At 50.4% G+C, this 27,265-nt stretch overlaps 1 protein-coding gene across 45 annotated transcripts in view; it reads right to left on the bottom strand.

Moving 5' to 3' along the window:
* Positions 1 to 27,265, bottom strand: part of LRRFIP1 (LRR binding FLII interacting protein 1) — a 72,747-nt gene that overhangs the window by 21,606 nt on the left and 23,876 nt on the right. For 7 of the 45 annotated variants that reach the window (XM_014464245.2, XM_023762954.1, XM_023762964.1 and 4 more), the window contains 11 exons: positions 27,005 to 27,049; positions 26,356 to 26,406; positions 25,089 to 25,127; positions 21,325 to 21,384; positions 18,970 to 19,032; positions 16,268 to 16,345; positions 13,773 to 13,838; positions 9,997 to 10,074; positions 3,332 to 3,367; positions 2,803 to 2,928; positions 905 to 976 (listed from right to left, as the gene is read on the bottom strand). In XM_014464245.2, coding sequence (XP_014319731.1) covers positions 905 to 976; positions 2,803 to 2,928; positions 3,332 to 3,367; positions 9,997 to 10,074; positions 13,773 to 13,838; positions 16,268 to 16,345; positions 18,970 to 19,032; positions 21,325 to 21,384; positions 25,089 to 25,127; positions 26,356 to 26,406; positions 27,005 to 27,049 — 714 coding nt within the window. The remainder of the gene's footprint in view (positions 1 to 904; positions 977 to 2,802; positions 2,929 to 3,331; positions 3,368 to 9,996; positions 10,075 to 13,772; positions 13,839 to 16,267; positions 16,346 to 18,969; positions 19,033 to 21,324; positions 21,385 to 25,088; positions 25,128 to 26,355; positions 26,407 to 27,004; positions 27,050 to 27,265) is intronic. The other 38 variants (XM_006082703.3, XM_023762916.1, XM_014464235.2 and 35 more) reach the window with 30 other exon arrangements.

Here is a 27,265-nt window from a genome sequence, read left to right as displayed (position 1 = left end):
GACTTCGGGAGCGAGAGCAGAGCGCCCGGGTACAAGCCACCTAAAGCTGAAGAAGGCTGGCGCTGCTTGGTCAGCTGTCAGGGGCTAGTGCTGGTCTCACCTGCAATCGCAAACCAGGGCAACGGTTTTGGGTGGGACCAGTGATTCCTGGGCTGCCTCACTGGCTCCCGTCTTATGAGTTAAAGGCCAGGGTCTTAATTTTTCTTTTTAAAAAGAGGTGACAAATATGAAAGTGATTCGTTGTGTGATTTGTCACCTCTGCTCTGATGCCCCTGCGATACTGGGGGGTTCTTTCTGGGGAGCTCGGGGAAGTGACAGGTTTACCTTCTATTGTGAGATCGTGGTCTGCCATGGCTGCCTGACAAAGTCAGGACACAGGCCCTGTCTGTTCCAGGAATGACAACTAAATGTCCTGGTTGGAACAACAGAGCGATTCCACGCCCCAATACGCAAATAAACCCAGCACGAGGCCATTCAGACACTGATCCAATCAGTACAGTGTTACAACATGCAAATGACTCGGGTGTTTCCGAGCATGGCCACAGGGACTGTTACTGCAGACATCAGATATGTGGCGAGGCAGATGAAGTAAGGCGGTGTGTGTGCGTAACCGCTATGGAAAGCGAAGGAAACAAAAAACCCTTCTTCGCCTGTCTGCTTGCTCCTGGTTTTCAGCCGGGGAGGAGGGCTGCGTGAGGACAAGACGTGAATCAGGAAACGTGTTAGTAGCTTTTTCTTGGCTCAAAGGCTTCACAAAGACATGCTGCGTGCACACACCCTGTAGCTCTCCCCATTTGGAGTCTGGGGTGTCAGTAGGGTTAGCACGCGCTTTGAACGTCTCCTTTAGGATGTTTTTAGGTTAAGCTAGGTTAATGCCATGAGCCCACACTCCATCCACTGGTACCTTCATCTGTTTCAGTCCCTGCATATATTTGCCTTCCACATCCTGAATCTGGTCCTTTAACTCACTGAGCTCCTGGGGGGATGGCAAGAAAGGCAAGTGATGTCAAGGGAGAGGTGGACAAGACCACAAAGACAGAGGCAAGAGCTTCCCGCTTCTGGACGGCCTCCTCTAACAGTCTGAGCAGTGACTTCCTTCTTCTCTCCCCTCGCTCCCCCTCCCCCAATATGTTTTCATTGATTTTAGAGAGCGAGAAAGGAAGAGGAATAGAGAGATAGAAACGTTGATGAGAGAGAGACATCGATTGGCTGCCCACAATCTGGGCATGTGCCCTGACTTGGAATCGAACCAGGGACCTCTTAGTTCATGGGTCGATGCTCAACCATGAGCCACACCAGCTAGGCCAGTGATGGTGAACCTATGACACGCGTGTCAGAGGTGACACGTGAACTCATTTTTTTGGTTGATTTTTCTTTGTTAAATGGCATTTAAATATATAAAATAAATATCAAAAATATAAGTCTTTGTTTTACTATGGTTGCAAAGATAAAAAAATTTCTGTATATGACACGGCACCAGACTTAAGTTAGGGTCTTTCAAAATGCTGGCACGCCGAGCTCAAAAGGTTCGCCATCACTGAGCTAGGCCCTTCTTCGTTGTTGTTGTTGTTTTTTAAGTGTTGGAGAAAAATAAAAGAAATTTCCATGTTACAAAGATTAAAATTCAGGTGTGTCTCATGATATTTTCACAAGATTTTATAAAATTGAGGTCTATCTCATATGGCATATTTGCATAATTTTGTAAAACAGGCAAAAGGGATTCAGAAAATGGAACAAGAAATATTCCTTGTGGTTAAGGGTTCACTTCAGCTCCTAGAGTTCTACTCTGTGCTGGATACAGTGCGACACCAGAGACGGAAGTCAGCACGGCTGTGCCCTGCATCACAGAGCCCCGGGCCCACTCTGCCCGTCCCCTTCACCACCACATCCCTGTGCCTGGCATCTGTGGGAGCCCGAAGCTCCATAAGCACTTGTTGAACAAATGACCGGTGCTCACAACCTGGGGGCAGAGACAAATCCTGATCGCAGCAAACAGCAAATACGACATCAGTGGAGTACAGGAATGAACAGAGCTGCAGGCGGCCTGGGGGTGGCCCAGGGCACATGTTAGGAAGAACAGTAAAAAGATACTCTTATGAAGCACAGGCCTCGCCAGGCACCTTCGAGGGACCTGGTCCACCCCCTCTGAGACTTAAATCTCTCCTCTGGCCTCCCTGGCAGATGGGCCCCCAGCGGTTCAGAAAGCGCCCATGGCAGCTGGTTCTCTTTTACGCAGTTTAATTATTAGAAAGCGCTTCCATAGATGAAGCCCAATCTGAAGCTCGGAGCTCCTCCTCTGCTCTCGGAGGACACACCTGCCCTCTGCGTGGGCTCCTTTCAGATGCAGGTACTTTCACAACAGCACTGCATTCCCGTCTCACACCCAGTGTTGAGGATGGTACAGAGAACAGTGTCCACATCCCAGCGGAAGAAGAAAAAGCCACTCAAACAGCGTGGCGAGGTCTCCTGAAGGTGTGTGACACAAGGAAGGGGCAGAGGTGTGCAGAGGGCAGGCGGACAGAGTGGCCCAGCACCTCTGTGCAGCGTGGTGAGTGCTGGCACAGGTGTGCCCCAGAGCTGAGGGGGAGCAGAGGCCCGGGTGCAGGTGGGCCCTGCTGGGGTGGGGCAGGCAGGGACGGCCGCCTGGGGCGACCAGGTTGCGCTGGGTCTTGGTGTTACTAGAACACCTGTTTATGGAGGCAGAGGAGACAGCACCGAGAAGAAACATCTGGCACTTTAGGAATTAAGTCTTTTTTCCCCTTGGAGACAGATTTGAATAAAGGGTCATTAGTAGAGCTTTACCTTGATCTCCCTAATGGACGCCTCGGTGTCGATGGAGATGGAGGTGTCTCCGCTCCCCCTCCGGGAGGAGGTGCCACCCAGCGAGGCCAGTGTGGCTGCAGACAGGCCGGGCAGGTTACGAGACCCCTAGAGCATGGCAAGAATCAGACACGATTTTAGACAAAACCCAAATTACCTGCACGGGACCTTCACTGGAATTCAGTTTCCCACTTGGAACACCTTCTGTGGGCTTGCGCAAGCCAATACAGACAGCTGCACACTGAGGGGCCCATGGTGCCGGGAACTTGCATTCACCATACCATCCGTCACTGTTCTGAGGGTTTAATGCACAAACTGGAAGTGACCCCCGGGGACCCCTCCTCCAAGGCTGTGACGCTGGCTGGTGGCCCACACACTGTCCTGTTCACTCACTGGTGAAGATCTTTATTAAAGGTCAAGCAACATATTTTCTTGTTAGTTTTACCCATACATTTTGGGACCCACTAGGTTCATTAATGACATAATATAAAGGCTTAAAGAAATTCCTCACCTTCTCAGTGAAATCTTTTTCTGGTCTCTCTTCAACCTGGAGAGGAAAATGCACAAACATTAAACATAGGCTTTAAATGGATAATCGAGATGCAGGGTAAATGGGATGCAGGGAACAATAGTTCCCTTTGTAGTTTAAAAACCACTTTGCCCATGAGACCCTCTGATATGCCTCTGCCAGGCGACACAGACACCGCCCACAGCGGCTCAGAGAGCCAGGCTTCTCAACTGTTACGGTTTCCACCGGAACGTCACGACGTCGAAACCACACAGTGATCGCAGGAGGGCCCGCGGGGAGGCGCTTGCTCAGGAACGCGGTGGAACCCGTTTACTTTCCGATTCCTGCAGCTCGGTGTGCAGGTCTGTGTCCACACAGGAGGGGACCGCACGCCCCACACCTGTCTACCCTCTGCAGCCACTGTGACTAGACAGCGAGAACACGGGGGGTCCCGGGGCTGGAAGGTGCAACCACGGAGTGTTCATTTCCACTCTCACTGAGCGTGGCCTCTGAAGCAAGAGAAAGCAGCGAGCCAGCTGTAACCGTTTCTTCTTCTCATGAGCGACTGGGTCAGTGTGAACCTTCTGGTTCAAACATCTGGAGGCTGATTGGGGGGCGAGGGAGGGGGGGGCTGAAGGTACAGGAGACTTTGCCAGGTGAAAAGTGGGGCCCCAAGCATTTGCCTTTTCTCAGCTTTGCTGTTTGCATGTGGTTCTGAGGCCCGTCTTCTCCCTTCGACAGGTAGGCGTCCCGGTGGGACGGGACGAGAGCAGCCACGCGGCTGCATGAACAGCGACCCGGCCACCCTTCGCCTCGAGAGGTCTCAGGGAAGGGGCCACGCTGACAATGGCACTACTACTTTCTCTGCTCAGTGTCCAACAAAAGAAACGTTTCTTTTCCTTTTTCCCTTTTTTGGTACACAGAGGGCTCCTCTCCAGAGCCCACTGGAAGGTCACAGAGGATGAGGAAACCCTGTGCTCAGCCGTCTCCAAACTCCCCGGGGAAAGCTGCCACTCATCATGCTTTCCCGTCGTGTCTCCAATCTGCCTCCGGAAGCTCAGAGCTTCTTCCATTCGAGGCCTGGGATCCACTGCGACGAACTGGTGAGTGCAGAGCACGCCTGAGCCAGTCAGCCTCGTCGGTGACTGGGGACCCTCGGACCTCTGCATCGTGCCCCACAGCCGGTCCAGACTCTGGGCTGAGACCTCCCCACGGAGCTGGGGCCCAGGCCATGCGGAGCGGCTCGTGAACACAGGAACTGTGACAGTGACGCTGTCCGTGGGGCAGCATTCGGGCGCAGCTGCTAAACACTGGTCAGGATGTCAAGGCAGTGACGCCCTGCAAAGATGGCCACTGCCCGTCCTGTGTGCGCCCTGGGCCCACGCTGGGCTGCAGGCCCTCACTAGCCTGTCCCCCACCAAGAAGGCTCACCACCTGCCACCTTCTCTCCTCCAAACCTGCACCTCAACTTGCTCTCTGAGAGGAGGATGCCTGAATGGACGGGTAAAATGACACAGCAAAGCGTGACAGCTAATCACCAAGGGGGTGAATGAAACCTGACAACATGCTCGGTCTTTCCAAAAGCAGGCAATTCCAAACCAGTTCTCAGCTCAGAATGGCCAAGCTCGACAGACCCAAGTTCACCCCGAGATCTGGCTCCCAGAGCACCTGTTGTCACCTGCCCGCCCGCACGCCCACACCCGGGCCTCCACGAGGAACTCTGCTCTCCTCTGAGTCTCCTTAGTGTCGGAAGAGCAGGAGGGGAAACCACGTCTGTCCCTCCGGCCAGGGGGCAGTACCGAGGGCGGGCCGGCCTCACGCCCTGGGGTGGGGCTTCAGATCCTGGCGCTCCCTGTGCCAGAGCACTCTCCTTCCTGTGCCCACAGCCGGCTGTCCTCCAGAGACCAGGGCAAAACGGTGTCTCGTGGGAGCTTACCAGAACTCTCGCCCGCAGGCGCCCTTTTCACTCCTCAACTTGGCAGTTACATCCCGTTATGGAGCTCTGACGCTCCAGCCGCGTGCCACACCACCTGTACGTGTACGAGTGCACATCTAGAACTGCTATGTTTTCAGATGTGCGTGCCACCTCGGCCTGACTAGATGTTCTGGGAATCGAGGTGGCCTCGATCGAGAGGGTTCTACATCACCACCCTGCACCCAAGTTCTGAGCTGTGATGACTTTAGCCCTTCAGGGGTGGGTCTTCTCTCCACTTGGGAATAACATTCCTGAAAATTTCAAAAGACTGACGAATTTCAGAGGAAAGGCGGGGGTGGGTGTGTGGGTGGGCAGTGATTAATTGGGGAACTTATACGCATAGATGGACACAGACAATAGAGTGGTGAAGGCCTGAGAGGGGCGGGGGCAGGGTGGAGGGGGTCAATGGGAAAAACAAACAAAGGGGACATCTGTAGTACTTTCAACAATAAAGAAAAACATTTCAAATAACCAAGGAGAAGCTAACTGTCAAGCACCTGGTCTGCTGGAAATCAATTCATTAAACCAGCTGGGCCCAAGGCCTTCAATCCCCCAAATAAGCTAATTTGCAGAACAAACAATAATGAGATGAAAATAAAAAGAGTAACTTAACTCTTAGTGGGAGAAGGAGGCCCCATTTAATAGACCGTCAAGCTATCTGGAGAAGCCCGCTGCTTCTCAGCTTTGTGGTTTAAATGGTAGCTTTTCTGACTGTTCATCAGCAATAGATAAAGACTGTGTAGCTAAGTGAAGCCCCAGAAATCCTACGTTCACCTACAAAGGTATCTGTCCCTATAAAAGGACTCCACATTTTATTTTTTTAGTATTTCTTGCGAGAAAGATAAGAAAGAACACACACAGAGCAAAAGTATTGGTCACATGGGGACTTTAGGCTAGCTTTGCTCTGCGTCATTTCACCTGTACCCAAAACGCAAATACTGTGTTTGTAATTTGCAAAAGATCAAATGGGGAAGAAAAAAACCCCCTAAAATCATAGTTTTCTCTTTAATTTTAAAACAAGTTTAAACTAGTTTTAAAAAAGCCTTTGCTCTGAAATATGTAATGGACTCAGAATGTGAACACTGATATGTTTTTAATAGAGGTCACGTAGAAAAATGACGCTCTCAAGGGAAGTTATAGCCAATCTATGCCTAACTGTTGCTGCCAATCTCTATTCTACATGTTAGAGTAAATGTGTTCTGTCTGCTTTCCGAGTGACAAGGGACAGGTGGTATTTGCCCGCCTTCCTGAGACACAAGAACCTGGAGCCCCCGGGGAAATGGACAGAGCAGCATGAAGCTGTTGCAGTGCCCGGGGCTCCCACTAGATGGCAGTGCGCCAAGCTGTCAGGCAGCTGCACCCACTTTAATAAAGCAGTCCCTTCCTTTCTCCCCCAAACAACGTAACCCAGATGGTGTGTTTAATTTTGACACAAAGCATAGCAGTTTATCTCTGGAAATAATATACAAGGAGTCAAAACAGCCGAAACGGTTTGGCTCAGTGGATAAAGTGCCGGCCTGCGGACTGAAAGGTCCCAGGTTCGATTCCGGTCAAGGGCACGTGCCTTGGTTGTGGGCGCATCCCTGGTGGGGGGCTTGCAGGAGGCAGCTGATGGATCTTTCTCTCTCATCAATGTTTCTAACTCTCTATCCCTCTCCCTTCCTCTCTGTGAAAAACCAATAAAATATATTAAAATAAATAAATAAATTTAAAAAAAAAGAGTCAAAACAGAGGAACATTGTGGTGGCTGCTGCCCAGGGGGATGAACGGAACCCGACGACATGGTGTGGACATGAGCAGTGAGACCAGGGACACGCCGGCCACACCAGCATGGACATCTGCGGACACCAGGGTCCTCATTCATGGAAGGGCCACATATCTTGCAGCCTATTGCATTCATGACTTTCATTTCCTGAGCAATACTAAACACTGTAGGTCAGTGTGACCACCTCACAGGAACAGGTTTAGGAACGACGTACAGCAGGATTTCAGCCACAATTGGGTGCATACAAAAACAGCTGTTAAAAATCTACTGGAAAGAGTCACTTCTAAAAATACTTCTGTGAAATTTTAAATTATGGCAACTCTTCCTTTGAAAAACAAATGCTTAAAGCAGTACATTAAATATTTAACTCCAGCCTTCTAACATCCTATAAATGAGTTTACTATGCAGACTCACTTAACCACAGCGTCTGGTGAGGTGTAAAATTTCAGGGTCTCCATACACCATCTGGCCTGCCTACCTCCCTAGACACAGAGTACAGTCTGTGGGCACAGAGAGACCCCAGCACAGGCACAAAGGACTTTTCCTCATGGTGTCCCCAACCCCGCCCCCCCAGCCAGCACCCCGACCCTGAATGGGCAACGGGGTCACAGAAACAATGTCACTGCACAGTCCCTCTCAAGAAACAACTGGTTGCCCGGCCATGAGTTTTGGAACTGGCAGAAGGGGCCAGTGCAGTCTGAAGTCTCCTCAGCTAGACCCTCAGTTAAACCTATAAAAGGACTCCACATTTTTTTTTTTAGTATTTCTTGCAAGAAAGATAAAAAAGAACACACACAGAGCAAAAGTATTGCTCCCAAGGTTGGGGACCTCACTGGGCCTCAGTTGCAGGGACACCCAGTTCTAGTCACCAGACCCCAGGGATACCAGGCACATTTCACGCTCCCCTCTGCTTATGGTCATCCGCTGAACCGTGTTATGGGAGTAAATTTGTCACAATTTAGAAGCTTCTGACAAAGAAATCTGTATCTGATTTCAGTCTCTTCAGTCTGACTAGGTTGAGCCTGTTATTCTGTGGCGTCATCACGATGCCTGAATAAACCTGAACATCAGATAATCACAGGTTTTACAATTCCGTGTGCTCAGGGGCCAGGGCCCTTTGCAAGTGGAGCCACAGACTTCGCTGGTCAACGGTGACTACTTCTTTCCAAAAGGAGGATTGGCTTGCCATTAACTTCCATGGAGAATGTTTCTTCCGAGGAGTTGGAAGGTTTCACATAGGTGAGTTGATGTGTGAAAACCTAGGCAAGAGCCGAGCTGGGAGGAGGCTCACCCTGGGGGCCGGCAGGTGTGCTGGCCTCAGTCAGCAGGAATTTGAGTTCGAAAATAGTGCCCTTTGGTCATTTTGCAACATCCGTAAGAAGCAGATTTGCCAGATTTTAAAAACGAAGTTACATGATCTTGAACAGCTGAGTATCTCGCTCTTCCTGCCCGATGGGTGCTGGCGAGTGATGAGCACCTGGCCTGGAGGGGTGTCCTTACCGCCCGGCCGAGTGCGTTTAGGACGCGGCTTCTCCTGGTCCCCTCACGCCTGGTCTCCAGGATGGGTGGGAGGCTCCAGTGGCGGTGAGGGTGGGTGGGCAGGTGACACGGGCACAGAGGTGGTGTCGGCAGCCCACGCTGGGGACATCTTCTGTTCTAACACCCACCGCCTTGACCCATCTGCTGTTTTCTCACCCCCGCCAGGTAAGTGGTGGAGAGGGACATTTCTCCGCTACCAGGAACACACCAGTGCAAGCCCAGAGGTGACTGGCACGAAGGCAGGACCCAGGGAGGGAGCACCGAGGCTGCCTGCCCACCCCATACAGCAATATGAGCCCAGTCTCCAGGGGTCCCTTTGTCTGCTTCCCCAGAAGCAGCTGACATCTGCATTTGGTAGGGACCCTCCTGACTTTAAAAGACTGCATCTAATTTAAAGAACATACAAGCCACCAGTGCTCGTGGGCCATGTGTGCCATGGAGAGCTCAGCTCCAGGCCTCTTCTCGGACTGCCAGGAGCACGGCCTACGCTTCGGGCAGGAGCACGGCCTAACTGAGTTCAGAACCACACTCGAGCATCTCCATGCTGGAGGAGTGGAGAAAACGGACCCATGCTGCCCAGCTTTCTTTCCTGTGTCCAGGGTTTACTGTGGCCCCGCTCCTGCTCACTGAGCACCCCTCCCCTGGTCTCGGCCAGCCTCCCCAATCCCCAGGAGTCCCCGGGGCAAAACCGCCCTGTAAATCCCTTATTGTTCAAAGAATGTGTAGCAGCTACATACAGAGCATCCGATGAGGTGAAAGTGCCTAATATTCCAAAGACTCCAGGAAACACGTAATAATGACACTCAAAGGATGGGGACTAGATAGTAGGGCCCCTTATTTTCCGAAGCAAAACACAGGTCATTCCATGCCGAGTGACCCACAGGAGTGCATCCTGTGGTTTCGCACACACTGAAGAGGTTGAGACCCCGGGGGTGGCGGGGTGGTGGGGACCGAGCACAGCTAGGGATGCCACGGACTGTCGGGCCCACACCGCGTGTAAAAACCGCCCGGGGTCGAACAAGTAACATGTCAAACAGAATGTTAAGTCAACTCTTTCAGTTTTCAAATCATAAAAAACAACACATTGATGCACATGACTACTCCCCCCACTGTTCAAAGCTCCCTCTTCCCAGTAAGATCCATCTCCCAGCCCCGCTGTTAAAACAGCCCTCACCCAGTCCTTTAGAAACTCCGCAATGCAATTCCGGGATCACCAAATAGTAATACTCCAAACTGGGTAGCGCTCCCCAGCCCCCGACTTGTGTTTGTACTTTGACATAACAGATTAAGGAGAGGCCTTGCTACTTTCTCCTGCGTCCAGGCTTGTGGAGGCGGACAGAGGACAGACAGGTGAAGAGGGAGAGAGGCAGCAGACAGAGGCACACTCACCACTGGGCTGGCCCGCGCCGAGCTGGCTCTGGAGGAGGCGCGGGAGCTGGAGTTGAGGTGGCCGCTGTGCTCCGAGGGCTGTGTGCACAGCCCGGTGGGCCGCAGGCAGGCAGAGAGAAAGGGACAGGTTAGCAGAGATGCACAGAGGACGGAGGCCCCACCCAGGGCTGCTGGCTGAGAGGCAGCCCCGTGCAATGCAGAGGAGAGGTGAGCATGGAGCAGGCTTCCCACTGAGCGAATGCCCACTAAGAGTGAAAACATTCGTCATCACGTCAGAAAAACACAGAACGCCTGGTTAGTAAGGAGGAAGTGACACAAAGCCCCCGTGGACGTGGCGTGGAGTGGCGCCTGGTGGGTGCAGAGGGCCGCCTCACTGCTGTGGAAAGGACGTCTGAGAACGTGAGCCGCCTCCCGGCCCCGCACGGAGCGCGGAGAGCAGACACGGGCCGGCGCTGGGCAAGGGGAATGCTGGCTTCTCTGCCTTCTTCCCAAGGGGAAGCACAGTAAGAGTTCAGGTTCAGACAAAAGACAGGCATCGATCTGCCTGTCCCCTACCTAAACCCTCTCCCGGGAAAGGAAAACACTGGCAGCTTATCTGGGGGCCACACCCTCTCAACTATGATTTGTGGTCACGTTTGTCCTCATCCTAGATACGTTTCATGTGTCCTTGTTGCTGTTGTTTTCAAATTCTTACTTTCCTCTCGAGCACGGCAGGATGGGATCACGGGCATCCACAGCAGGCTTGGCCCGGCCAGACGAGCAGCCCTGCAGGGGGCGCTTCCCGACACAGACACAGGGCACCCACCGGGACACCCGCAGGCATTACCCTGCGCACATTACAGGGGCCAGAGCGCTGGGGTGCTCGCCATCGCCATCTTAAACACCAGGCCTTCATGGGCCTGTTTTCCCAGCAGATGTGATTCCCTGAGGGTGAGGACGGCATTGCTCTCATTCTGAGTCCCAGGGACCAGGTAAGGCCTGGCATGCAGCGTGCACTCAAAAAATACTTGTTGAATGAAAAATTTCATTTAGTCACACACACACACTCACAGGCAAGATGGTGTCTCAGGTGCACCGACAATGGTCTGTAAGAACTGTGGCCACACAGGACATACGAGAAATGTACAGCATCACTAGCCTCCTCTTGTAGCTTTACTGTGCAAAATAAAGGAAAACACCTAACCTGCACCTTAAGGCAGAAGTGTCGCCTTTGGGATTGCAGATATGAGAGAGGAGACTTCCTCCGGCAGACAAGTCCTGCCAGTTCCTGTCACCCGCATCCTGGTTCAGGGTGCAGAGATAAGGCAGAGTGTTCTGAGCTTACTGCCAGCCCAAGCTGCCCCAACTCCTAGGCAGAAACTGTCGCGATGGTCCGCGTGCCGCCCTGGAGCTGCCTTTATTTGGGAGTTAGTGTGATGCACAAGGGGCTGAGGGAAGTTGGAAAGATCTGAGTTCCAGTCCAGGCTCCATCTGCTGGTGGCCATGAGACTTTGGAAAAGTGACTCAGCCTGTCACCTGTGACGGGAAGTGAGGACCCCGACCACACCAGGCACCGAAGGCTAAGGGAGGACGCACGGTGGGCGTTTCCCGCCTGCCTCTCACTCTTCTGCTAGAAAGAACGCCCACGGTTCCTGATCGCTGCCCGGCGTGTCAAACAACCGAGAGCCACTTCACACGCAGCCATGCGTCCTTCCTGCACCACACACACGGCTTAGTGATGGCAAGGGAGGCGTAAAGCAGCAAGGTTTTCAAGCAAAACAGCTCTACTTTCCAGAACCAGTCATTCAGTCTCATGCTAATGAAGTCACTTAGCTGTAAACACTTCTTGTGGTGGAGGCTAAGGTCTTGGGAGAATGGAGGCGAGAGGGGTCCTCCTAGAGCAAGGCTGTCCCGGGCAGGCTGGGGGCAGCCTGGGCTCTGAGGTCGCTCTCGGGGCTCTGGAGAGGGTGGACCCCGAGCTTGCTCACAAGATGTGTGTATTTATCAGTGGCCACAGCTACTCTCTGGGCAGAGAGCCTGGGGGAGCTCTGCCAAGCCCCACCCTGAAAGGGCCCCCTGTCCACGTGGAGAGGGACCGTGAGGCTGGTGAGATGGGGTGGGAGGTGGGAGCTCCTGAACCTTCCTCCCACTCAGCCAGCTGGTTTGCTGCTGAGAACAGAGCTGACGCCCCAAGATCTCTTCCGAGAAGTTCGACCCCAGGGTTCAACTTATTCAGTTGAAGAAACAAACGCGTGCTGAGCTCCTAGCGCGTGGGAGGGCACTATTCAGCGGGAAAGAATTTCTTCTTATTCTCTAATTTGTCTGCATGGTGTGATACCAGGGACACGCGGCCCTATTTTAGGGACGAGAAGGCCTTTCATTTCCTTCACTCCAGGAAAGCCGCTCCCACGGGGCGAGTCCTACCGGAGGCTGGACATACAGGAGCTACTGCCTCTGAAGGCCAAGGTCAGCTGCTCCAGAAAAGTCCAGCTACAGAGGCGGCATTTAAAGAGAATCTACGGCACACGTCCCACCAGACACCAGAAGTTCTACTTGGGCCACAGGAACCTTAGCTCTTGGGGAAGTCTCGTTCTCTTAAAGAATGAGTACGCTGTCTCTTCTGATAAAAGAAAGTCATTTAGTGGCACTTATCCATCACACATGACCTAAAGCTATTCCACCCATGAGCTTTATGAACTTTGTACTGGCCTACACAAATACCTGAGAACTGGGAAAAGCGGGCTCCACCACATGAAAAACGTTATGCAATATAAAATTGGTAAATGTCTAATTAGATGTCAACGAAAACTAATGTGATATTAATTATTAGATATAATATTCATGAAAATCACATTCTAAAAGAAAACTGTAGGTGTTACTGGTTACTTTGTAAGAATCTCTGAATATTCATGATGATTGGAGAAGTAGAAAAAATCATAAAATTGGATTATGTAATTTATGAAGTAGCCAATCATTTTGGAAAGCAAAATTAGAAAAACACTTTCAAGTATTTCTTAGGAAACCATTCTATTGCCCGTGGGGCGTGGTGCATTTTTATGGGACTTGTGGGTATTTCTTAGGAAGCCATTTTATTGCACGTGGGGCGTGGTGCATTTTTATGGGACTTTGTGGGGGTGCCCTGGGATGCAGAACTGCTGACCATGGGGAGGGCTGGTTAGGGCTGATGCTCCGTTTCCACTGGTCCGTGGGAGGGGCTCATTAGCTCCCTCGCTTCCCCGGACTGAATGTTCATTTCTCTATTTGCTCACCTCCATCACCCACTCATTCACTCACCCAGTTTTTTCATTCAACAAGTATTTCGTGTACAACTATCACACCTTTATTGAAATACCATTTCCAATCCTTTGAAGTGGGGGGAAGGCAAAATAAAATGAGGAAATGGCATACGTGTAATGTTCTGAGTCTTTGAATGTGTTCATCGTCCTTGATGATCCAGAGGTGGAGATAACGGGTGGCCTGAGTCTCCTTTTCCTCCTCCTAAGACTAACCCCTTCACTACGTACGTACTGTCTGCCTGTGGCAGGGAGAGAGCTGATGAAGCTCAGTCCGGGTCAGTCTCCTCCCTGGGACTGCAATGAATGAGGACACGGAACTAACGCCCACAGGCTTCGTGATTCCCATTATCCATGCCCCGTCCTACGTGGGAAATTGAGACGAGACAGTCCTTCCTCCCTGTGACCTCGGCCCATTATCCCCGGGGCTGGAACGGTGCCGGCGAGCCCCCCAGGCCATGCAGCAGACGGGAGGAAGCTCTGGGAGCACAGACAGCGCCTTACAGCATAGGAACCGGAGGCGCTTCCCCGCCGAGGCCCACCGAGACTGCCGTCCCCGAACACAGACGCCTGTGGAAAACAGACTGTCAGGACAGGGCGCCTGCCTCTCTCCCGGCACCCAGAAAGCTCCGCAACACAAGCCGAGGCAGACCGGCACCTGCCGGGAGCGCGTCCTGGAAGACACCGAGAGGGAAGGCATGCAGGGAGGGCTCAAAGCTACCGCCCCAGGCAGGGCAAGTGCTGGGGAGCAGGGCAGGGATGTGCAAAACCCAAGGGAGAGACGTTTAGCTGCTGCTGACACCAGTAGGTTCTTTCAATCTATGGCCCTGAAAAAGGCGCCTCGCTGAGTGAAAACCTGTTGGCCCAGATTTAGCTGAGCAGATCATTCAAACATCCTGACTTTCGTCACGGCATCCTTGTACCCGGCGTTCAGAAAATGACTCTAATATGAAGTGGCTTTGGAACAAAATAGGACATTACTTGCAGTTTGATTTTTATAATTATTTAAAATGTGTGAACCAGAAAACAGAATATCTGATGAACATGAAAACCCCATGTAATGAAACACCGAGGGTAACAGTTTACAACACCGTGAATGGCCACGTCAGCCTCTGCCCAGCTCAAAGGGCCTCCCATCTCCCGTTTCCCCTGACACAGCTGGTTTGCTCAGCCAGTGACGTGTCTAACTCACAAGTGTGCAATCTGGTGGAGATTCAGAAAGTTATTAACCACTCAGCATAGCCACTTTGAATATTTAAATTTCCCACTCACATAAGTACCTTGTATTTAAAACTGAAAATTTCCAAGGTAATACAGCACACAACGGATTAATACCTGTTAATGTTACACCAAAGCAATAAAAAACCGCCTTTCTTTCTGCCAATGAATTGAGTAAACGCTGCCTTGCTCCATTCCTGCCCAGCAAGGCTAGACAAACACTGCCTTCCTGGGGACGGAAGCTGGTGACAGTTACTGTCGGCTGTGGGGAGAATAGAACCCAGATCTGGCCAAAGGTGACAGACACCATGCAGGTGTGAGCGCCATGTCACCGGCAGGTCACTCCCAGCGGGGCTGCTGACAGATGCAGGTGTGCGGGGTGGGGCGGGCACGCGCAGTGGGGGCACGACGGGGCGGGCAGAGGGGCCTGGAGGGGGGGCGAGCACACGCACCCGGGAACTCCCCGCTGGCCGGGCAGCGCTGTACAGACAGGAGGGCTGGAGGATGGAAGTAAACGGCAGGTTTTAAAAGTCTTGACAAAAAGGGAAACACATCCCAAGCCAGGTAATCAGATACTTTCGGTTAGCATGGCAGCCAAAGTGTTGTGCAACAGTTAGAAGAAGTCGATGTTTTCAGTGTATTTGATAGATACAAACGTAAGTTTACAGGGAAGAGAAATGCAAGATGATTGTTAACTTTAAAACACTATACTTCCCCGGCATCTTTGAAATGTGACTATTTTCTCGTCATTTCTTTCCAGGTATTCCTGGAAGAAGGTGTGAGGGGATGAGGCAGAATGGTGACAAGGTAAACAACACCCACAAGAGCAACCAAACCCGCAGTCAAACCCCAGGTTAAGAAAGCACGGAGGAGTGTTAATCCACACACGTCCACGCAGGGAGAGGGAGCGGCAGGGCACTTATTTCTAGCAGAGGGTGCCGGGAGCAGCCTTCACGACACACAAGGAGCTGTGGGCCTGCGGCTGCTGGCCAGCCAGAGCCCTGCAGGGTGTGCTGGGACGTGAAGGCTGGTGTGGCCGCAGACTGAGCCCCAGAATAGCATGGTGACTCATTTCCAGACACAGGCCATGGAAAGCCCGCAGCACAGGCCACCGGGCCAGTCCTGGAATGTGCATGACCAGGGATGAGTCACTCAGCGACGTGGGGAACAGGACAATACAAGGAGAGGACAATTCAGCCTCCATGACTGGGCCCCTACTTGGAGCTCCGACAGGGCCTCCTGGAGTGAGAGCCACAGGGCCTCCCTGCAGCTCACAGGCCCAGCACCCGCTGACCTGCAGGCGGGCCCGTGCAAACAGGAAGCCAGGGGAGCGTGAGCCAAAGAAACAGGGCTGTCCCCCCTCCTCAGAGACGGAGGAGGCCGATCATGCCCCAAAGCCTTCCAAATTGCTTCCTGGACACAGCAACCAGAGAAAAATATTTTTTAAGAAAACAAATGAAACCCCAAATGGGGAACAATTGCTGGAAGAGGAGGAAGGACCCAAGAGACCAATTTGGGGGCCCCGAGCTTTTGAAAAGACCCATTCGCTAGAGCCTCCTTCTTCCTAAATCCTCCTTTTCTATATAAGGTCTGAAGTTATGTGCGATAATGCTTTCAACAGTTGAGAAAAGTCTTAGCAAGTCAGTGAATGAAAACCACTGCTGGGCTCTGCTCCTGGGAGTTCATGTGGGAGAGGGTGAGTGTCCACACATTTACTCAGCTGTGGATGACACACAGGGGAGGAGGAGGAGGAAGCAGGGACGTGAGAAGGGGAGACAGACCCGGCTTCCACTCTGGGCGAACAGGACCTGGGGCGCAAGGCCACCGCGGGGAAGGCCGAGGTCAGAGCAGGACGGCCCCTGCAATCAGAGAACACAGCAGAGGGGACGAGGCTGCGGCTTCATTTCATCTCCAAGGCACACCGCATTGTACATTCACACAAAACCACCTTTTACAACCAAATCGGTAACGGGCATGCACTGCCGGGGGCGGGAGACAGAAGGACGATCAGAAGGAAATAAAGACGGTCCCGTTAACTGACGAACTACGGTGGGCACCACACCAGGACTTCCGAATCTGCACACAGGCAAAACCAGATCTCACTATTTTCATCGGCAGCAAGACCACGGGGGCGTTGAACGTCTTTGTAATTGGAGTTCTGATTTTTAAAGTTTGGTGGGAAAAAGCTCAAAACCAAGAATTTGTGGAGATATCAACTTTTGTTTTCTGTAGCAGAACATTTCATTGGAAATGGTCTTTGGCGTGGCCTCCTGGGTATTCGCACAAAGCAGGTGTCCACAGTGTCCACAACTCACCGCAGACACGGCCAAGTCAGCACTGTAATTCTGAGACCAAGGGTCTAGACCAGTGGTTCTCAACCTTCCTAATGCCGCGACCCTTTAATATAGTTCTTCATGTTGTGGTGACCCCCAATTTCATTGTTACAAATTGAACATAATTAAAGCATAGTGATTAATCACAAAAACAATATGAAATTACATATGTGTTTTCCGATGGTCTTAGGCAACCCCTGTGAAAGGGTCGTTTGACCCCCAAAGGGGTCTCGACCCACAGGTTGAGAACTGCTGGTCTAGAGGTTATTGCTGGGGGATACTACTCTATAAATTAATAATTTCCCCAAATAAAATGTTTTACCCAAAAGAAAGGACCCTGGGAGAGGAAGTTCTTTGCTCCGTTTCTGTGCTCCAACCAGACAAGAGCAGGGCCGCCCTTGAAGGTGGAGTGGTTCCGTTCAGGTAGCTGGGTGGCACCTTAAGATGCCCGCCACCCCTTCAAGGCCCGTAACGTGTGCCTGCCCCCCCTACACCTTGAATAAGTGGTACCAAAATGACCTGAGCAGGCAAGTGGAATTCCGGGCTAGACAGGGAGAAACTGCCTAATATTTAGTGCAAATGTTGAGACTTGTTCCAGGGCTGAAAGCACAGGGGCCCACTCGCCACGTGGGAGAAAGCGCCTCCGGACACTGCATGGTCGGTCCAGTGCGGGGTTTGCTCCGACGTGAACAGCGGGAGATGTTCCTTAGAGAAGTCTTCAGTGCTACATACTGCACTGATAGCTTCCTGTTATTAGATTTAAGTAAAATTCAAAAGCCCAGCAACAGGCGGGGAGATGCTGAGGGCGGGCGAGTGACAGGTGTCAGGCAGCGTGATGGTGGGACACATGCCCCAGGGAAGTGCCAACGAGCCTTATGCTTCCAAATGACCAGCTCTCATTGTGACTTCCCCCCGGGGGTGTGGTTACTTCTCTTACATGAATGTAAGTGAGTCAGACACATGCTGAACTGTGGTGAATAATTCACTGGTGGGCACTGGGTGTCTACCACCATCTTCTATTTGAGAGCAAGCATCTCCGCTTAGAGAGTGAGCAGGAAGTTTTCTGAAGGACGAAGTGCTCTTTGTAATAGCAAAAATTCCCCGGAGTTAAGAAAATGCACATAATACCCACAAAACTCTTAAAGTGTTAAACCCCATCAATAGTTTAACACTCAATAAGGTGTTAAAACCCACCCATATTTTGCTGCTTACAGCTCACTCAAAACTCTTGGGGGAAGAAAGGCACAGAGGCCCGGAGTGAGGCTGGAGTGTTGATTACTACAGGGGCTGGGAGGCAGCGGTGGGCGTTTGGAAAGTGAGAGAGCAAGTGATGGGGCTGCCAGCAATGTCCCGGCCGCCCCACCAGAGGCAAAAGCAGGAAGTAGGAGGGGACCAGGCATGACAGAGGCGAGGAGACAGACTCCTGTGGCTCTACCTGGTTACTTTCCGCTTATTCATTCTATCTCCCCCCCCCCGCCCCCCCCCCCCCCCCGGTTTACACCTTAAGGTGAGCACACTTCTTAGTTATGACACTTCCTGGCAAAATGAGTTTCTCCCTGTCACCCGCTGCACAGGTGTATCGGGCAGGTGGGCCTGTCTTCCGTTCCAGACGTAAACGCTAACATTTGTGATCCTCCTTCCTACACGAGCTCCATGTTTGCTGTGAACACGAACCTGACTCAGGACAAGCAAGCCTCACCTCCCAGGGCCCTTAAACTATTGAGGACTATTTGCCTATCAAAACGGATGCACATCCGTGGGAAGGCACTCTGCTGTGTAGACTTGTGGATTTGGATTTGATTTTCTTGCCACCAAGTTTGCATGCACCCTAACACTAATTCTGTTTCCGGGGACTTTGGAGGAGAGACGTTCAAGCTTTCTTATTTTTTGTTTCCTTCTGATTAATTCTAACGGCCAAACAGCCACATAAATACTTCCTTTCATTGTACCCAGCTGACCAGCACAATTCATCTGAATTAAACATATCATACTAATTACTGCTCAACAACCGACTTTACAATCCACCCAAATGAAAATCTGTAAAGAAGATGTTAAAAGAGAAAAGAGCGGAATTCACACACACGAGGTTGCATGCTACAGAACCTGTCGTTTCTGGAGAGAGGATGTGAAAGATTTAAATGGAAACGAACCAACTTCTCCTCTCTGGACGAGGACACAGTAGAGGATCTGCCGTCACCGCTGTAGGTGGAGTTCTGGGCACCAAAGAAGACATTGTAAGTGATGCACAGTTCCTTACCGTCGTCCCCAAAGCCCGCCTGTCCCGGGCAAAGGCAAACACAGAGCACACAGCCACACCACATCAGCCTTCCATCCGAGGGAGGACGGAGACCTGCTGCCCAGAACACGAGGCTCTGAGCTATCGTTACGTCCCAGTGTTGACGTCTCCGTGATGCCCTGCAGTGTCATTATTACTGTTTTTCACAATTTCCCACCTCTAGTATTATTTGTAATTCCTTACTAAATCTTATGATGGACGGTCTGTCACCTGCTCTCTAGACTTACAGTATTACATACCTTCTTAGCTACCTAAAACTCCATGGATGCAAATTCTGCAATCTTCCTTCAGGCCAGCACCCTGAGGGCTCCCGCTCAGCTGGAGAGAGACACCCCTTCCCTCTGAGAACCACTATCCACAGAAAGCAACTGGCCTACAGCCGTCATTGTGGTTTTACGGGATACACACTCTAAAAACTCCCGAAACCAACCCAGAATTTAGATGGGGAGGCGATTGTAATGCTACAAATGCAGGCATGAAGTGGGGATTAAAACCATCAAGCGGTCCCCCTATGGAGACTGAGTTCCCTGTAGAATGTTTCCAAACTCCTACCCTCAGCCTGGTCATTTACTCCTTCCCACACTGGTATTCTCCACATCTAAAAGCTTCCCAACCCACCCAGCCTTTCTCTAAGCTCACCCTCAGTGTGTGTGTGTGTGTGTGGGGGGGGGGGGTGTGTGTGTGTGGGGGGGTGTTCTGCCCGGATCTGCCCAGCCATGCTGCTTGATGCATTAGATGTAGGTTATTGGTTCTTCAATCATCATACTTCTTGATTACTTATTAAATCAGTTTTATATCCTATACTCTGCGGTGCACAGTTTCACAATCAAGTTCTTTTGTATTTCTAGAGGCATTAGTTAAATCTTAATAACTCATAAAGCAGACTTTTATTCCAATAACACAAAAACCAGAGATTAAAATATTTGGCTGTATTTGTAGAACACGGAGCCTGATGTCCCCCTGTCTTGTCACAAAACGTGGCGACCACACGTGGGATGTTCTAGAGAGAAGGTGATATTGGCCTGAAGGTAGACTAAAGAGCTTCTACAGCAATTTCCAACTCTCAACGATAAGACTTCGTGATCAATGACGGTGAACCGATGCACTGAGGGTGAAAAGCTGCAAACTAGTCAATACAGCCCTGACGGGCAGACTGGGGCCCTCAGAGACCCTGTGGCTCTTGTCCTGAGGGCCAGCAGGGCACAGGCTACAGGACACGATGGTGGGCCTCGTGCTCTGTCCCAGAGTGGACAGAAACATAAAGAAACATGTAACAGCCTGGAGGAAGGCCACAGGAGGTCTGTGCAAAGAGCATGTAAGTAGGAAGGCAGCCTGTAAGTGGGAGGATGTTTTCTTAGCCTGGAAGGAGAAAAGCGGACAAGAGACAGAGTATATGCAATCCCTAACAGGCAGGAGGCGAAACCTGATCAGCCCTTTCAGAAAGCTAATGTGGGGCTGGGTGACCCCTTTGAAACCTGACCACAGAACTTAAGTCTACTTATGACATAGCTTAATATAATTAAGATAAATTTAAAGAAATACTATGTTACACAACTAGTAAAAGAAAGTGAAGCAAACATTAAGTACAGGAAGAGTTTACATAATTTAATGTATGACAGATCTGCAGCAGGTCATGAAACAATTAAAAATGTAGGCAGTTTAGCCTTTTGAAATCCACAGAGACCTCCCTGATAAATGCCCAGGCCTCCCCGGCTCCTGCTTGGTCCCTTCCCTCTCCCCTCCACCCACTCCCTAGCCCCCCAGGATGACTCCCGTCTGCCTCCAACGCTGGTATCCAGGAAAACACAGGCTCTGCCCGTCTTTAAAATTACAACTAGAAACGTGGAAGGCTGGAAATGTCCAATTTCAGCATATTTGAAAGCTGAACATACATAATATACACATTATACACATACGGGGCCATAAAATAATGAAAGAGCTAATCTTTAGTTCTAGGCCTTTTAAACCTAGGGATTCTTATCAATATGAATCTCTTACGCTACCACTTAGAATGTCAGAAGACTAACATTCTGAGAATGTTTCCTAGTTGAAAAACATTAGCTCTCATTCTGTCATGTGCTGGGTTGGGGGGAAGGGGGGAGAGAACCAGTGTAACAGAGAAACAAAAGCAGCTAGATTGAGCAATATTTTTTAAAAGCTTCGCAGCAACCTGTTTGAATTCTGTGCCATGCAAATGTACTGTACTAACCCTGCCAGATCTTCTGCTCAGGGGCTGTGATCCGTATACCTCTCCATCGTAACCATTTGTCTGTTTCAATGAAGAAAAGAAGAAAGTGACATCAGCACACAAATGAAGGCAGATGATAGACAGATACAGATCAGCAAGGAAGAACCAACCAGGTATAAGGGGAGCGGGTGAATGGGAGCCCAGGACAGCCTCTGCCTCCCATCTGCTCCTCTGCACCCCAGGAAAGTCCACGCAGTGTCACTTGTAACTACAGGGCATCTGAGCCTTAAGGCAAAATCCCTCCTATGGATGAAGCCCGTGGGCCTGGGCGCAGTAGCTTTCCGGCAGTTTCTTCTCTCTCCCAGCTTGATGGCCGTGCTGCGGAAATCCCAGCGCGCAAGAAGCCTGATGCCAGGCAAGGGGGGTCATGGTTCGGCCCGAGCCAGTCAGTGTTCAGTTCTGGGTTCGGGGTTAGTCCCTGATAATCGTGGCCCAGTATGAAGTTTTATTCAGAAAATCCAGATACAGCTTCTATGCAATATATAATGAAATGTAAAAGTTCGTCATGGAAAAATAGTAGGATACATCCTCTACATTTGTTTTTCATGCATCCAGTCTTCCTATTTTTCCCCCCCAAAATAAAATCTGAGGACATATTTCATAATTTGTCCTCCAGGAAAACGAGAATGATCAAGTTCATTATTGCCGGCCGCTTCTCTTCTCTGCTCCCAGTTCAAGTTCCCCTGACCCAACGCGCTGGGCTGTCTAAGCTGCGCTCATTCATCTACGAGGACGTGTCTGCTGATTAACAGCTGTCAAGTGACAAAGACATACCAGCTCTGGTGACAGAGAAAGGAGGGGCAGGGCACAGAGCAGGCAAGAAAGGCGGGAGATACCAGGGGTCACGGACACGAGTCCATTCCAAACAGAAGCTCTGTCATGTGACCTTAAGTTATTTAATCCCGGACGTCCTCTCCCTGGGCTGCGGAGTTGTGCAAAGTAACGTATACTTTCCAAGGCCACCGTGAGGGTCAAATCTGATTAAAACGGGAGGGAGGCGTTCACCCATATTTTGCAGCCACGACATTAATGCAGAATAAGTAAACGAATTTCCGGACAGATTATAAATCCAGATTCACGGAATCTTGACTATAAAATTATGTATTTACTTCTGATACGACTAAAAAAAACCCCAACAACAGACCAACCTGAAGTTTCTAGATCAGAGTTTGTAGAAATCCCTCAGCATTCAATTTGAAAACTCGGGGGGAAATATTAAAATTTCTGAAATAAGTTTAACAGAAAAACTGTTTAGAGATGGGCAGGAATTTTACTCAGTCTCATTTCTTCTCTCAACTAACAAAGAGTATGTGAACCGGAAACCCGTGTCAGGGACTTGAATATTTCAGACCTCAGGTGCATTCTCCTGCTATCTGTTTAAAAACTAGTTTCTGGAAAAAATGTAACCATGAAGGCTAACATGGACCCACTTTGGGTAACCTTTACTATCATGAGTGAGGAATAAAAACGTTTCACATATAAACACTGCATCTCCACTGCTGCTGAGGAGGCGCGGGCTGCTGTAGGCAAGTCTTCCTTTTGGTCTCATTCTCTAACGGCCAGCAGCACAGACCAGAGGGTGGGTGGGGGCCGGGGGAGTGGTCCTCTCTCACCCATCACCCTTTTTCTTTCGGCCTTTCATGACCACGCAGGGAACTCTTACTTTGAGGGCTTTGGGGAACACTCACCCTTTTCTGGTGGAAGAGAATTCTGTCATGGGGGGTATAGTCCTGGGACAGATTCCCAAATCTATGGGCTCCTAACCACACCTCTAGAGTGACAGGCACTTGGACCTTCTGAGAGACACCAGCTATGCTCCTCCAGGTGGTTTGGTGTGTTGTATGTTGATGGGTGGGGCTGCTTTATGTGCTGTGGTAGGGTCAAGAGAGCTGAAAATCAGAATAAGAAGTCCACTGACAGAACTTCCTTAAGTCAGACCTCTGATGTCCAACCAGCCTGTTCTACAGAATTGTTTCCCGCACTCCGGGCTGTGCAGGCCACCTGCACTGTGGTCACCTGGGCTGCCTCTGAGGACCGTGGGCCCCGGCCCAGGAAATCGTAACCCAGGGGCCTGGGAACATGCATTTTGATGAGCTCCCCGGGTGAGTGTCACATGCAGAGACATGGGGACACACTGCTATCAGAGAGGGCACTAGGCATGCACAGGTTAGCATTTTCTAAAAGAGGAGAAACAAGACACAAGAATTACTGCTTCACCAGAACCCATCGCTCTAACTCGTGACTCGTGATTAGGAAGCGCGCAACCACCGCTCAGTGCTCGCAAAGCACCCACGAACTTCACACCTGCCCACGCGAGACTCAACTGTTAGCTTTTCTGATGAACAATGTGAGATTATTATTCTAACGAGGCAAAAGACGGCTCGCCTTCAAGGGCATGAGAAATGGGGAACAAAAAAAGAAAGGCAAAATCAAACTCCCGCGCGCACTCCCCGATGCCGGGAATTTGGTGTAAAAAGGAGTGAAACGGAAGATGAAAGTGAGCGCCAGAAGGTGTTCCTGACTGTCACCAACACATACACGCTTCCGCGCCACTGGGCCGGGCCCCAAACGGAATTCACTTTCAGTTGGAAACAAAAAGGCTAAAAATCTAGAAACGTGTCACCAATACATTTAATGACTTAAAGAATAGAAAGGTGGCGAGAGTGGTCGTGTCACAGAAAAGCTCTCGACGCCAGTGTCACTGTGGAAGGCGGCCCGGGAGACGCTGGGAAGAGCGCTTTCTCAGTCTAATGAGGTGCTTCTCACCTCCCACCGTCCACAGCAGGCCCCAGTGGCTGGACCTCGAGGCTGGGCTGGACCGAGCATCTCCTTGACAACCCACCCCCGGAGTTCTCCTGCCCTTACGTGGAGACAGCAGCCCCACTAGGAGGCTCCAGGGATCCGGGGTGCTAGGTGGGTGGATGGCATTATCAACTTAAAAATAAAAATACCTATTTTTAAACACAGACATTTGCTAAATAATTTGGAAATGCAATAGAATGAATAAAGCACAAATGCTTCTAGAAAAGTTCCCAAGTGAAGGGTGTGCGACCCGCTCTCAGGACCGCAGTAACGAGCCACGTTCATGCCCAGCGCACTTTCTGGTGAGATGGGATTTTCTTCCGTGTGGTTCACGCTTATGGGCTTCGGAAAGCAGACAGCACAGAAACTCCTGGATAGACGTAAGAGAATACTTTTGAATTTGAACCGAAAGCCTTCTTTTTGTTGCTGGAACTGGGGTCTTTCTGGCAAAGGAGCCCGGTTGTATGTTTTATTTGAATGGATACAGATTAGAAAACAATGGACTTTATGAGATAAAATGACCTTAAATTTAATATTTTAAAGGAACTACAGTTCTTGATCTGATTTGAGTTCCTTGAAGGCAAGACATCATCTTTTCCCTTGGGATTCAGAGCTGCTGGCACAGTGTGTGGCAAACAGCTGGTGCTCAAACAGTGTGTGCGTGCCAGTCTGGGCCCAGAGCCCGAACAGGTGGGTCAGAGGGCGCCCAGGAGGCTCCAGGGAGAAGACCAAGCACTCTGGTCTGCACCCGCCTCTGGCCACGGCCCCCAGGTAGAGACTGGTGGGTGGCATGTGTGTCTTTTCTGACAAAGATGCACTTGGCTTTTTAGACAAACACCCATGAGGTTAGTGAGGACACCGCCGGTTCTTATCTGTCACACTACACCATTAGGATCACACGGCAAGTCACCCAAACATCTCACCCAGCCGTAGGGACCCCCAGACTCCAGGTCAGGCTGCGACTGCCAGAGTAAGGATGGACCAGGAAAACGGCAGGAAAGAGAGGTGCCAAGAACCAGTTAAAAACCAAGTAAGATGTAACAAAAACAGAAAACAGGCAATACTGGACAGCTTAACAAAATTATATTTTTATCATGCTTTCTAGGAGCTCATGTATTTGCAAAAGGAATTACGTTAGAATGATAGCTACCACAAATCCCATCATGTTAAAGAGAACTTCCACGGCAGATGTTGCTATAATTCCTAAAATCTGAAGCAGTTAGAGCAATTTTAACTCCTCTAAAATCTGCCTCTGGCACCTGCAAAGAAATGAAACAGTGTAGCACCTTCATAATTTACTGTGACAAGAACTGAATCAAAGGCATTTTTAGTACCCTACAAGAAGTCTAGGTGTGACATTGATTTGGTTGCCATGGTGACTTAAAACAAGCCTTCTGCTCTTGGTGGTCCTTAAGTCACACATGGTGGCTGCATGGAGCCCTATGACCACCAGCAATGAGGGGCAGTTTCAGCCCTTTGGTAAACTAAACTGGCACTCACAAATTAATTCAATGCCTTAAAAACACAGTTTCCCTACTTCACTTCCCAAAGCACACAACTTTTTCAAATATAATTATGAATATTTTTGGAAAGTTCAAGGAAAATATGTTGTTGTGTTTATCAGCCACTAAGCGACCGTGATGAAGAGATTTCACCAAGTTGAGGAAAGGAGCGTTTCCTGGAGGCGGGCAGACGCAGCCCCAGGGGTCCAGTCGGCCCCACTTCGCCCCCGGGCGGCCTCTGCAGAAACATCACTAAGAATGATGTAACTGAACCGACAGTTACTGAACCTGAGATTCAGATGCGGCCGGGGAGCGTGTGTGCAAATAGCACATGACTGGCAGCCTGCTCCTTCACACTCGCCTTTATCCCACCAGCCACGCCCAGCCAACTTCACCAGGATGTGGCAGTTTTGTGATGTGGACAGACATACAAAAACACTGTGACCTCCACTCTTGGAGAAAGACACAGCCCAAGTGCCTATGCTTATGGCCCTCACTGCTGGTGTAATCTTTCTACAGCAGCCAGGAAACACCCGCCATTGCTTAGATCTTAAATAAGTGCCTTGTCAGCTGGATATTGACTACAAGACTACAAGGGGTACTGAGCAGGACGTGCGAATGCAGGGGTGAAAAGCAAAGGGCTTGGACACAACTGAACCATGCAGACGCAAGCATTCAGGTTACTGACCCTCAGGCTTCCGCGACTACCCACTGACACGCGCTCATCTTCATCAGAAGCCTAGTAAGAGAAAGGATGAAATAGGCATGAAGTGACAGTGCAACACAAAGCAGCCCACGCCAGCTCTCGACCGGAGGCGGCTGGCCGGAGGACACCACAGCAGTGGGGCCGACTGGCAGCCTCCGGAAAGCTCGGCGGCCTGAGCCGAGGTCCAAGCCAGCTCGGGCTATGTGCGCCTCTGTTTACAGCAGGCTGTTTCCAGATAATACGGCTTTCGATTAATTTTATTAAAGTGCTGTTGTTTACTTCACCGGAGTCTACAACGACGTAGCCTCGATGCACATTATTTTGTGAAGTGTTCGTGGGTATTCGATAGCAAAAGAAGCATTAACACTGTTATGAATATAGTAATACTCAGAAATTTCTCAAACACTCTCCCCTCCCCAAAGTTAGGTCAAAATGCTAAACGCTGAGTTCATAGTCTTTGTTTAGGTAATAATATCAGTATTAAATTCTTTAATAAACATCATTGAGGTAATATATATATATATATATATGTATATATATATTATATATATCTTAGTGATATATATATCACTAAAAATACAAATTAGATTTCCATCCTAACGCCTAAGTAGTGAATAAACGCAGTACTAACCGAGGTGTTCCTTCTGGATCTGCGCGAGCAGCGCTCACTGTCTTCCTACCGAGGCAAAGGAGGAGAGAGCGTGAGGTTAGAGACAGACATGGGGAGGCTCAGACAGTCCAGCTGTGCCTCCGCACAGTATTCCTGATATAAATGGCACACATTTCCTTTGCCTTTGCTTAGAGGCTTCACTTAAATTGCCGGCGAGAAATGTTTTCTTCCCAAGGGGGGTATTGAAGCACGTGAATAATTGGCATATTTCATTTTGGCTTT

The sequence above is a fragment of the Myotis lucifugus genome, unplaced genomic scaffold (assembly GCF_000147115.1).
Source record: "Myotis lucifugus unplaced genomic scaffold, Myoluc2.0 scaffold_3, whole genome shotgun sequence".
Taxonomy (NCBI): domain Eukaryota; kingdom Metazoa; phylum Chordata; class Mammalia; order Chiroptera; family Vespertilionidae; genus Myotis; species Myotis lucifugus.
The sequence above is the reverse complement of the archived record's forward strand: the minus strand, read 5'-3'. Positions and strand labels throughout refer to the sequence as shown.